The 12,646-nt window shown below is 39.9% G+C and overlaps 1 protein-coding gene across 1 annotated transcript in view; it reads right to left on the reverse strand.

Moving 5' to 3' along the window:
- Window positions 1-12,312, reverse strand: part of LOC121881888 (NLR family CARD domain-containing protein 3-like) — a 17,642-nt gene extending 5,330 nt beyond the window's left edge. Inside the window, exons 1-8 of the mRNA XM_042389694.1 lie at window positions 12,212-12,312; window positions 10,767-10,880; window positions 6,355-6,468; window positions 5,934-6,012; window positions 5,523-5,751; window positions 3,443-5,246; window positions 2,293-2,466; window positions 1,925-2,098 (exon numbers count right to left, since the gene is read on the reverse strand). Coding sequence (XP_042245628.1) covers window positions 1,925-2,098; window positions 2,293-2,466; window positions 3,443-5,246; window positions 5,523-5,751; window positions 5,934-6,012; window positions 6,355-6,468; window positions 10,767-10,880; window positions 12,212-12,267 — 2,744 coding nt within the window. The 5' untranslated portion in view covers window positions 12,268-12,312. The remainder of the gene's footprint in view (window positions 1-1,924; window positions 2,099-2,292; window positions 2,467-3,442; window positions 5,247-5,522; window positions 5,752-5,933; window positions 6,013-6,354; window positions 6,469-10,766; window positions 10,881-12,211) is intronic.
- Between the last annotated feature and the right edge of the window lie 334 nt (window positions 12,313-12,646).

Genomic DNA, 12,646 nt, shown 5'->3' on the forward strand with positions numbered 1-12,646 from the left:
GAAGCCCCCTTTGCAAATCTGAGGCAAACCTGAAATTCATGTAAATTAAATGTCTAATCATTATGCAACTTATATCATGTTATTTGTCGTGTAAATACAAGAAGAATTGTATAACTTTCATATATGTATGACTATCTACTAAAGAGATATAAGACTTCAGGTAAGACTACAGGTAACAATACTGCCCTCTATTGACAAGAGTTAAATTTCCTTGTGTGAAGAGTTAATGGATGTTTAATAACCATGTATTTGTACTTTAAGTGTTTAACTTGTGATCTATTAACCTCATAGACAATCATATTTTAGTAGTTAAATTAGACAAGTAGTTTGGCTCAAAGATTGAAGTTTCTAAAATAATAGGAATGTAAAGATAATATTTGAAGGATCTGAGTTTAAAGTTTTCTTTTATTGTTAAACAATAGTCACATTGAATGCTTTTATATTATGAAGTAAGAGTTATGTCAACTTATATTTAAATATGTTTCTGAAAGTAATCTAATCACATAAGTGTTGCAGAACTTTATTTCCTTTCACTTTAATATTAAACTTTATTTCAGTAGATGGTTTAATATGTGTAGATAGTTTGAGAAAGTTGAACTAATGAAGGTTGTATGCTTAGACATCGTGAAGTGTTAATATGAAGGTTAATGTTTGTTATTAGAAGAAATGACTTATCATGAATTGCGTAAACTGCTCAGCTGTTTCTTTAATGGTTTTATAAATATGATACAAGCTGACAGGACCGTTATTAATCAGAAATATCATGAATGCTTGGACATTATGACAGGAATGTGTTTACAGCTTAATGTGAAATAATAGGCATCAGTGACTTGAAGTGTGAGTTTTTGCATGTAAAAACTCAGAATTAGATTTTCCCAAATTCCTTTACTTCAGGAGACGCAGGCTGCAGACCACCAGCCACACCTAAAGCCCCTAGTACAAAGAAATTGAATATTCATCAATAATTTGGCGCGAGCCCCTTTAGAACATCCCTAAAACTCCTCCCATCTTATTCTAACTTATAAAAACAGCCTCAAAGAGGAATCTCTTTGAGGCTGTTTTTAAAGAAGAAGAAGAAGAAGAAGAAGAAGAAGAAGAAGCCACAGCTGATCCGGGCTCTTCCACTGCAACACCGATGGTGATGCTGCACCAACAACTCTGGACCTGCCAAGATGACGCCTCTACCACGACGACACACCTCAACAGTAAGACATAACATGGCTTTGTGATCAAGGGTTGATGTCGAATAACGTTAAAATGAAAGAATTTATTTAGAGAAGTTGAATTAGCTTTTCCCCTCAGCATTCCCCGGTACAACACGTAAAGCCTCGAGTCACGCACTTCGAGCCACTCTTGCTGAATAATTTTCTTTATTAATTTTAATCATTCTTAGGCCTTATTTATTTTACTTTCTTTTTATTTATTATGTTCTGTATATTATCTGTATATGTTACATTATCTATGCTTTATCATGTATCCTCAAGACGTTTAGCTATTAATAAATGTCTTCATTTATCCTAAAAGTGTTTGGTTGTTTCTTTGAGCTGCAGTAAACAGAGGTCACTGTTTGGGACAAGAACTTACGACTGTAAGACTGATTCACTGATTAAACTGAACAAGGGTTAGTGCTTCCTCCTGGCACTAATAAATCCTAACCAAAAAGGAGGTGGTGCCCTAATGACGAGGTAATTCATTAATAAAGTATTAACGCTCCTACAACACCATGAGAACATGAAAGTTTAACAAAAGAATAACTTTATGTCAACTTACTAGCTTTTTCCAGAGGTTTCACTCACATTACATGACCTTCACACTATTACATCCATGATCAAGAATGAACTTTTATGTTCAGCATAAAAGTAATTTACCTGAGAGTGTCCACCTATCTGTCCATACCTGAGAGTAACCGACTGTCTGTCCATACCTGAGAGTGTCCAGTCTCCAGTGTGGATCCTTCAGTTCAGCAGACAGAAGTTTCTCTCCTGACTTTCCTGGATGATTGTAGCTCACGTCAAGCTCTCTCAGATGGGAGGGGTTGGAGTTCAGAGCTGAGGCCAGAGAAGCACAGCCTTCCTCTGTGACCAGACATCCTGACAGACTTGAAATATAAAAAGATTGATAACACAATGTTTTTTAATCATAAGTACCAGAGTCCTACAGATGTTGTGCAGAATAATTGACATTGATCTGAATATAAAGCAGCATGCAAATAATCGACTGTTAAAATCTCTCTCTGAGTCAGCTTTATACTCATTGTTCAAGATAACAAAATTATAGATGCTGTATCCTGACCTGAGAGTTTCCAGTGTGCAGTGTGGACTATCCAGTCCAGCAGACAACAGCTTGACTCCTGAATTTTGCAAGTTGTTGTTACTCAGGTCAAGCTCTCTCAGACTAGAGGACTGGGAGCTGAGAACTGAGGACAGAGCTGCACAGCTTCTCTCTGAGAGGTTACAGCCACTCAGCCTGAAGAAGAATTAGTGATTAACATAATAAAGAAATGTTATTTCCCTTCCATAAAATATTAAAGGTTTGTTGATATTTTTGGCTGGACCTGCCATGGACCAACCCTATAACCCAGAATGTCCATCACTGACTCACTGACTGAGTGATGAAGTAGCAGTCACATGTCACTCTCAGCGCAGCCCCAAAATAAGTTTTAAAAACACACATTTACCAAGCACCTCACATGGAGGCTCTGACACTGACAGGAGCACAAACCCGTGGATACAAACAGATGCAGTAGATCCATTTTACCAGCCTGCACTGCAGCTAGCAGCTAATTAGCATGCCTAGAATTGTTAGCATCGCTCTGTCGTGCTGTGTGTGTGTGTAGCCTATATATTGTATAAAAATAAGTTGGTGCAGTGGTGTTTATAGTTTGACAGCACTGTGCTGGATAGGTGACAGGTGTGTTTACAGTGTTTTTGTGCTCTGAAAGACGTCACAGCGGAAGTCACAAGATGACAGACTGTTAGCTTAGCATGCTAATCCTACATTAACATATGAATAAGACCATATGTTTACAGACATCCGAAGATTGAAACAGATGAAAGAGAAGATAAAAATAATTAGAATACTTACAATTGATGTTAAAATAAGTTATCTTTCAAATGAAACATCCCAAGATATGAGTGGAAAGTAATGTTCTTACAACTGCATTTATACCTTTTTTTTTACTCAAATGTAGCTGAACCATGTCATGTGATATGCTACTTCAGTACCGTTTAACAACAAATATTACTGGGACCACCACAGAAAATTGCAGATGGACATTTAATATCCAGGAATTCACATTATAGACACTACCACTGACTATGCCTGTAAAAAAATTGGCCACAGTTTCACACATTGACCATACACAGTCCATCCATATACCAGTACTAGTCTTGTTTATAATCAAATAGTGTATAAGTACTTTTCTAGTCATCCATCAACTTACAGAGCTTTATTCGAAGCTTTGACCACTGGCAGCAGCCTCAGAAGAGCCTCCTCTGAAGCAGAGTATTTCTTCAGGTCAAACACATCCAGATCTTTTTCTGATGACAGTAAGATGAAGACCAGAGCTGACCACTGAGCAGGAGACAGTTTATCTGTGGAGAGACGTCCTGATCTCAGGTACTGTTGGATCTCCTCCACTAGAGAACGATCATTCAGTTCATTCAGACAGTGGAACAGATTGATGATTCTCTCTGCAGACAGATTCTCACCGATCTTCTTCTTGATGTACTCGACTGTTTCCTGATTGGTCTGTGAGCTACTTCCTGTCTGTGTCAGCAGACCTTGTAGGAGAGTCTGATTGGTCTGCAGTGAAAGACCCAGGAGGAAGCGGAGGAACAAGTCCAAGTGTCCGTTTGGACTCTTTAAGGCCTCGTCCACAGCGCTCTGGTAGAGATGGTTTAGTTTAGGTTTGTCTTTAAAGACTTTAGACCACCAGGATGTCGTTTGTTCTTCTGCCAGCAGATTGACTCCAGAGTTGATGAATGTCAGATGGACATGAAGAGCAGCCAGAAACTCCTGAACGCTCAGATGGACAAAGCAGAACACCTTTTCCTGGTACAGCCCTCTCTCCTCCTTAAAAACCTGTGTGAACACTCCTGAGCACTTTGAGGCTGCTCTGATATTGATGCCACACGCTGTCAGGTCTGATTCATAGAAGATCAGGTTGCCTTTCTGCAGATGCTCAAAAGCCAGTTTTCCCAGAGACTCAATCATCTTCCTGCTCTCTGGACTCCAGTGTGGATCTGTCTCAGCTCCTCCATCATACTTGACATTCTTCAGTTTCAACTGAACCACCAGGAAGTGGATGTACATCTCAGTCAGGGTCTTGGGCAGCACTCCTCCATCTCTGCTTTTCAACACTTCCTCCAGAACTGTAGCAGTGATCCAACAGAAGACTGGGATGTGGCACATGATGTGGAGGCTTCGTGATGTCTTGATGTGGGAGATGATGGTGCTGGCCTGCTTCTTATCACTGAATCTCTTCTTGAAGTACTCCTCCTTCTGTGGGTCAGTGAACCCTCTGACCTCTGTCACCATACCGACACATTCAGGAGGGATCTGATTGGCTGCTGCAGGTCGTGTGGTTATCCAGAGGCGAGCAGAGGGAAGTAGTTTCCCCCTGATGAGGTTTGTCAGCAGCACATCCACTGAGGTGGACTCTGTAACATCAGTCAGGATCTCATTGTTGTGGAAGTCCAGAGGAAGTCGACACTCATCCAGACCGTCAAAGATGAACACAACCTGGAACTCTTCAAACCTGCAGATTCCTGCTTCTTTGGTTTCAGTAAAGAAGTGATGAACAAGTTCCACCAAGCTGTACTTTTTCTCTTTCAGCATATTCAGCTCTCTGAAAGTGAATGGAAATGTGAACTGTATGTCCTGGTTGGCTTTGTCTTCAGCCCAGTCCAGAGTGAACTTCTGTGTTAAGATTGTTTTCCCAATGCCAGCCACTCCCTTTGTCATCACTGTTCTGATTGGTTCATCTCTTCCAGGTGAGGCTTTAAAGATGTCTTCTTGTCTGATTGTTGTTTCTGGTCTGTCTGGTTTCCTGGATGCTGTTTCAATCTGTCTGACCTCATGTTCATCATTGACCTCTGCAGTCCCTCCCTCTGTGATGTAGAGCTCTGTGTAGATCTGATTCAGAAGGGTTGGGTTTCCTGCTTTAGCAATCCCTTCAAACACACACTGGAACTTCTTCTTCAGGTTAGACTTGAGTTTATATTGACACTCTGCAGCACGAGTTCCTGAATGAACAAACAAATGAAATCAATCAGATGATTCTACAGTAAATTGGTAGAATGTAAACATTAAACTGCAGATGTTTATATTTTCCTCCACTATGAAATATATTCAGCTCATCAGTTGTGGACAAACAGTTTCTGACTGTTTTCAGCTCAGAAGAATTCATAGATCTGATGCAGATGTGTGCATCATATTAACAGCAGAGATTGAAATATAAACCTCTCCCATGTTGCCTCCATTTCCTCTCCATCATGTTAAATCTGTTAAAATCCTCTTACTGCTCTGTAGACAGTCAGCCAGCTCCTCCTGCTTCATTCTCCTCAGGAAGTGCAGTGTGATCTTCAGAAATGCCTCTCTGCTGCTCCTCCTCCGCTCTTCATCCTCACCGTCCAAAACCTCCTCATCCTCACTCTGACTCTCTAAGCATTCTGGGTAATCTGGACTCATAACCTTCTGCAACTTCTTCAGCTCGTTCTTCACAAATTTGATGATGTTCTCCTCCAGCAGCTGGAACAGAATAAAATGTAAATTTAACTGGTAGAAGTCAACATCAGATCATCTGTGACAGACTGAAAACCTGCTGGTCTACAGAGTGCAGCATGGAGACTGTTAGGACCAGAATGGTAGTTTAGTATTTAGTCTGTGGTTGTTGTAGTTAGCAGTATTAGCTGTGCTTTATATTTACACACCGTAAATATGGAGTCCAGGTGTGTTTGATGCTGCTGGACAGACTGACCACTGAGAACCTCTGAGTTCTGCTGATGAACTCTGTGAAGAAAAAATGAAGTCTTAGAATAAATAATGACATCAGTGTTAAAGGTGTTGTGTTCTATCACAGTGGATCCACATAAAACACTTGGCTGTGATGTCTTACCTTTCATCATTTGTCTCTGTAAAGACTTTGTACCTCTGTTTTAAAAAGTGTTATACAGATAAAGTTTGTGGTTTTCAGGAAAGCATCTGTCGGAGGAGTGTGTGTGTTTGTAGTTATGAGAACCTTGTGTGTAAAAACAGTATTAGTCACTAAGGTCAAGAATTAATTTTTACATCAATGATATGTCTTCTTATGAGATTTCGATAATAGCAGACACAAACATTTTACAGTCTGACCTCTGATCAGCAGACTGATGTCCACGTTTGAAGTCAATAGGTCGACCCATAGACCCGTCACTCTTCATGGACACACAGCTGGGTTCAGGAGAATCTGGTCTTTGCTGATGGATCCTGATGGAAACAGAGAAATGATAAAAAAAAAAACAAGTGTAACTTACAGTGTTGATCCTGAAGATTGTGTGTTTTGTGTTTTTGTGTTTTGACATATCAGGTGTGTCTACATAAACCTGCAGTAAGAAACTGATCCACACAGCTACAACAAACTGGTATTGTTAGCATGGCGAACTAGCTTAGAGACTGCAGAGCCATCTCGATCTGATCTTCCCTGGACACAGTCTGCTCAAACATGATCTCCTGCTATGAAGCCTTTGACAGCAGGACAACAGGTCTCAGTGATGTTGGTGGAGACCAAGAAAAACAACATCACAGAGGCCTGTACTACAAAGTTCACCATACCCAGGATATCTTTTCGTTACCTGGCTTCACTGAACCTAACATTGGCTGTCATGATAACCAGAACTGTTTGTTTTGATTTATTTATTTATTGAATGGGACAGTGTGCAGTTTGAAACATTAAAGATGCACTGCACCAGAGTTAGCTTGAAGCTAATTTGCATCTGTAGTCCCCAACAAAAAACATACAACAGCACAACAACAAACAGTAAAAAGCAAAACCCCCTCAACGGTCACACAGCTGATTGGTCTTTAGTACATGTTTCAGTCTGGTCTTGAATGCATTGATAGAGCTTCAGTTCTTCATGTCATCAGGTAGAACGTTCCACTGAGTTGTGGCTTTCACAGAGAAAGTTGACTGCCCAAATGCAGTGCGATGAAATGGTCTGGAACAATCTTTTATAGAGGATATTCTGGAGGATCTAATAGAACTTACTGAGCGAGTGAACACAAAGTCACATAGTGGAGGAGGACAAACCATTTAAAATTTTATAAACTAGGCACAAATTTGAGAATAATCTAAAATTGAGGTTTAGAGTTTGTTTGTTTAAGGACCCAAGAGATTTTATGGCTGTTTCTCCAGCCTGCCCCCAACATGTGATCAATAACACATCTGGGAAAGAATCATAGCTGCATAAATATCTGCAGCGTCCAAAGAGAGACAGTTTCTAATATGTATAAAATTTGCTAAGTTGTACTTTATGGTTTTAACCGTTTTTTAAACATGTTTCTTAAAGTTCAAATTTGGATCCAGTGTCACACCAAGATATTTAAAATCAGTAACTATGTCAGTTTTTTCACCTTTTATTAGAATATCAGCGTTAGGAGGTTGTACCATAGTCTTAGAGAAAAACATACCCTTTGTCTTGTTTACATTTAGACTCAGACATGATTGATCAAGCCAATGTGTGATCCTTTCCAGTGTGATTGTTAGCTTAGCAGCAGCTAACTCAGCTGTTTTTGCAAAGATACAACGGTGTCATCTGCATACATTTGTAGTTCTGCATCATGACACTGTTGAGGGAGATCATTAATATATAGGCTAAATAATAGGGGACCTAACACTGACCCTTGTGGAACACCCATTGTGCACTTCATGTTACTGGACAGTGCATCATCAACTTTAACACGTTGTCTCCTATTAGATAAATATGAAGACATCCATGCCAGTGCTCTAGATGAGAAGATAAATTTAGAGAGTTTCGATATTAAAACATCATGATTGACTGTGTCGAATGTTTTATGTATATCTAAAAATACAGCAGCAACTACTCCTCCTTTGTCAAGTCTTGATTTAATTTGCTCTATTAAGTGCAAGGTAGCAGTTTTGGTGGAATGATTTGCTCTAAAGCCAAATTGCATACAATGTAGACAAAAATTGCTTGTATTAATAAATGTTGTCAGTTGTTTAATGACCACTTTCTCAGCAACCTTTGAGAGTACTGGCAGTACACTTATTGGTCTGTAGTTAAACCACACGTTCACCTTTGATGTTGTCTCTCACATAAAAAAGCACCCCTCCTCCTCTTCCATCAGGTCTGTCTCTTCTGAAACATTGGTATCCGGCACCGTGAACACATGAAACCACGTTTCAGTCAGACAGAGAAAGTCCAGATTTGAGTCAGACACAAGATGAGTTAGCTGATTGCTCTTTGCAGTAATGCTTCTGATTTTAAAATGTCCACCGAAGAGCCCCCTCGGTTTCAGCTTTGGGTCCCATTAGACTTTTGCATGATTGACAGTTTGGAAGGTTTTGAATAACCTCTACTCCCTCACTGCAGGGTTTCAACACACAGTGGTGTCAGCAGCAGGTTTTGTGAGAGAGACACTGGACCCATCAAGGTTTCCACAGCCCAGTAGTGAAAAGTTATTCATGGAGATGTCATACCTGGTGTTAACAAAGTTTAGTCTGTTAAGGGAGAAGCAAGGCTCAGAAAGTTACTGCTCATTCATCACTGGCACCAGAGGAGTCCCAGACACACTCGGGCACAAATCAGCATCGAAGTTCTGCAGCACTCCGGGTGTCACTGGTCCAAGATTCAGCTGAACATCTCTGGAGAGCAGGATCAGCATGAAGAGGAGACCTGCTATTCTCTGAAATGGGATGGCAGATGACCGGTCCGCTGGATCGGTGATTTCCTCTGGTAGGTCTGGTCCAAGTTTGAGATGTAATCAGGAGCTCACTCCTAATGCAGCCACTTCTCTGAAATCTTCAAGAATCTTCTACTACAAAGCTGGTTATCAACCTGCTCAGTCAACTCTGGGTTTTCCAGCTATGAGCGCGTTCATGTGACAGAGGTGGAGTTTTTAAATACGAGTGACATCATCAGAACCATGAATGAAGTACTTCATGATATGAGATGAAACCAAGAACCTACAGAAAACTTCTGTTTTACCAACAGCCAAAGGTCATATTCAACGAAATGAAATGTAAACGATCCTGTAATCATACAACAGAATAAGAAGATGTAGAAACACTAGCAATAATTTCTACATATTAAAAGTAGGCCACAGCTTAAAATACATGTAGGAATTATTATATATGACTTAAGTATAGAGTGAGTATTTTTTGCTATTTAGTTGGATGATGAAGAAACCATCTGAATATGTCACATAAAAAAACTTAAAAAGTAACGTCAGACTGTTTCTGCTACTGAAGCAAAGAGTGTAAAAGTAGTTAATATCTGATGAGTCTATCTGACTGAAATGTTGCTTTATAATCATGGAGCCAATTAACAGTGTTGATTATTTCTTTTAATAAAAGACAAGTTTTCATTTTTATTTCCAACTATCATCACACAGGTGTCTCATGTTATTCTGAGCTGCAGTGATGGAATCAGAGTGTAAAATCATCCACACTGTCAACTATCACTCCAGGGATAAAGTCAACTTTGTACAATTAAAACGCAGCTAAAATCATCATCATGTGATTAGTGTCATAAACTATCTCTCCGTCTGTTAGAAGCTCTGTTTTAAAACCAGAGTGGAAACAGAAAGTCTGAAACTATAAAATGTTTCTACTGACCTATAATAATGTATATATTGTTCTTTTTTACTTGTCACTTTATTGTAACTCAGGACTTTTGTCCATGTCGGGATCCTGTAGGAATGATGACTCCATTGATCTGATTGGTCAGTGGTCGGAGTGTTGACAGATTGTGATGTGATCCTATGAAGTTAACCTGCTCCACAGCAGGTTAACTGTTCAGCATCAGTTACCATGGTGATGAACCCCGGTAAGAAGTGAACCGGCGATGTAGGACTGAAAACCCAGACTTAAACCTGAAGTTACCTCGCTAACCCCAAATCCTGCTTCATGGTACAGGCCTCTGGTCACAATGTCAGTCATTAACAACAACCTGTAGTTAGTTTGAGTGTCAGCTGCCATCTAGTGGTCGTAGTAACTGTGAGGTGGAGCAGTGGTGCAGTTCAGATGATGTTTATATATGTGGACAGATTTCCTCATTCAGAGGAGGAGGCTGGATGGAGGCTTTAACACAACAGTGGACTTTGCCACAGGAGACCATAACTACGATGGTTATGATGGTTGCCATGACGACAAAGGTGGTCTAACTTTAAGGAAGTAGTAACTTTAACCCACCACATGTTTCTCTATTCTTAACAAAGTGATTATTTTAACCCAAACCATCATCTTTCCTTAAACCTAACCAGACCTGAACCATGAAACATCATTATAGTTTAACAGTGATGTGTGACGGTTTTATAAAACACAGACAGATGATGTCGTCCTGCTGATTACTGCTGATAGAGACGCCAGATTAGAAAATGCTGCTATGTGTCGTTCTAGAGTCACATGATCAAACCACTAGTTGTTTAATTTGGAGGAGTTGTAAAAACAGTATTAGTCACTGAGGTCAAGAATTAATTTTTACATCCATGATATGTCTTCTTATGGGAGTTGGATAATAACAGACACAAACATTTTACAGTCTGACCTCTGATCAGCAGACTGATGTCCATGTTTGAAGGCAATAGGTCGAACGATAGACCGATCACTCTTCATGGACACACCGCTGGGTTCAGGAGAATCTGGTCTCTGCTGACGGATCCTGATGGAAACAGAGAAATGATCAAAACAAGTGTAACTTACAGTGTTGATCCTGAACATTGTTGTGTTGGTGTGTAGTTTTGTGTTGGTGAACTTGAGCTTCCTGCTCAGATTCACATACAGCTGCTAGTTTAGTTGCTTCCTGCTGCTGCAGACTCACCATCCTGGTGGTGTGAGGCTCATTGATGCCTGTCTGCAGTTTCTCCTGGACTATTTGGCATCTGTCCTGATCTGGGCCTTGTCATAGTAAATGGTGTCTGATCCTGCTTCAACTATCACTACTGTCCCCATAAACCTCAATCAAGATTCAGAGTCTTCCACAGCTACCTTCCTAACTGAAGAGTTAAACAATTCAAATTGTTAGATTATTTACAAGAAGCTGTACTTTTGATCGTCTTTTACTGTTTTATTTATCTTAATAACATACTGTTGCACATCAGTATTGACTCAGTGTGTTTCTGTAAAAAGATCACATGTCTTGTATTAACTCAGTTACTTAATGTGTTTGCTGTGTGTTTGCTTATATATCATTTATAATCAAGATTATCTTGAAAGTGACATGTTTTTAAAATGTATAACAGACGTCCGGGTCAGACAGGACGTCAGCTGGACCATTTTAGAAAGTAGATCATATTAAGTTGTTAATCTCAGCATATAGCAGAATGTACACTGTATACAGAAACATTAGCAGAATAGTTAAATAGTCCCGTTGATGATGGTAAAGACATATTTTGATGTTGCTGGAACATCCAGGTAACATCACGGATAGCAGCACAACTTTCACTGTGGAACTATTTTTGAGTCATTACTTATTGATTAAGTTTTGCTGGGATAATATAATCAAGCTGCAGTAGAATTTCATTCTCTACAACAGAAACATGCAAATATGTTGCACATATGCAGATGAGAACAACTTTATCGTGAGTTCAGCTTCGTTAAAACACAGTTGAGGTGATCACAGAGAGCAGGACGGTCAGAACAGGTTTAACATCAAACAGGAACAGTTTGCCAGTCTGTTCCCTCGGTTCAGTCTGTTAGTGCAGATTTCCACATCAATATTCTTTTTCTACCAACTGACCCCTGGGGGCCTCTGTAGTTTGTGCATTGAGGATAACTCTAGTTTATTACAAGATCCTTGTGGTATTTTGACCAAAGCATACAGCATACATTTTATTATTATTTGTGTTAACTTGTGGAAAAGGGTATAATATGGCCCCTTTAAAATCTAAAAAAAAAGACCTGTAGATAAAATAATGCTGAAAAGAATTTTACATTTTAATGCTGATAACAGCTGCGTTAGGAAGAGAAAATCAATGACTGCTCTATTCTTACCATTGATCAGCTGAGGGGTGTTCATGTTTGAAATCAATAGACCAGTCACTCTTCATGGACACACAGCTGGGTTCAGGTCCAGGTCCAGCAGAGTCTGGTCTGTGCTGCTGCTCTGGGCTTCAACACAACACACACAGAGCTTTGAGTGTGAATAATGATGGTGCAGTGATGTGAGTGGAGAACAGTGATGGACAGTTAGAGATCCTCATCTCACCTCTGAGCTTTGGTCTGGCTGTCATGTTCCCCACACAGAGAGCTTTTAGAGGGAGGGACTCCCTCCTCTCTGTCCTCACACTGATCCATAGCAGAGAAACACCTTCACACAAACACAACAACAAGCTCATTCATTACAACAAGCTGCACATCACAGAGCCACACTGCTGTCTATCACACTGTCATTCTTTATTCTACCACCAGATGAAGCCAAAGTCAGTC

Source organism: Thunnus maccoyii, chromosome 17, assembly GCF_910596095.1.
Source record: "Thunnus maccoyii chromosome 17, fThuMac1.1, whole genome shotgun sequence".
NCBI lineage: Eukaryota > Metazoa > Chordata > Actinopteri > Scombriformes > Scombridae > Thunnus > Thunnus maccoyii.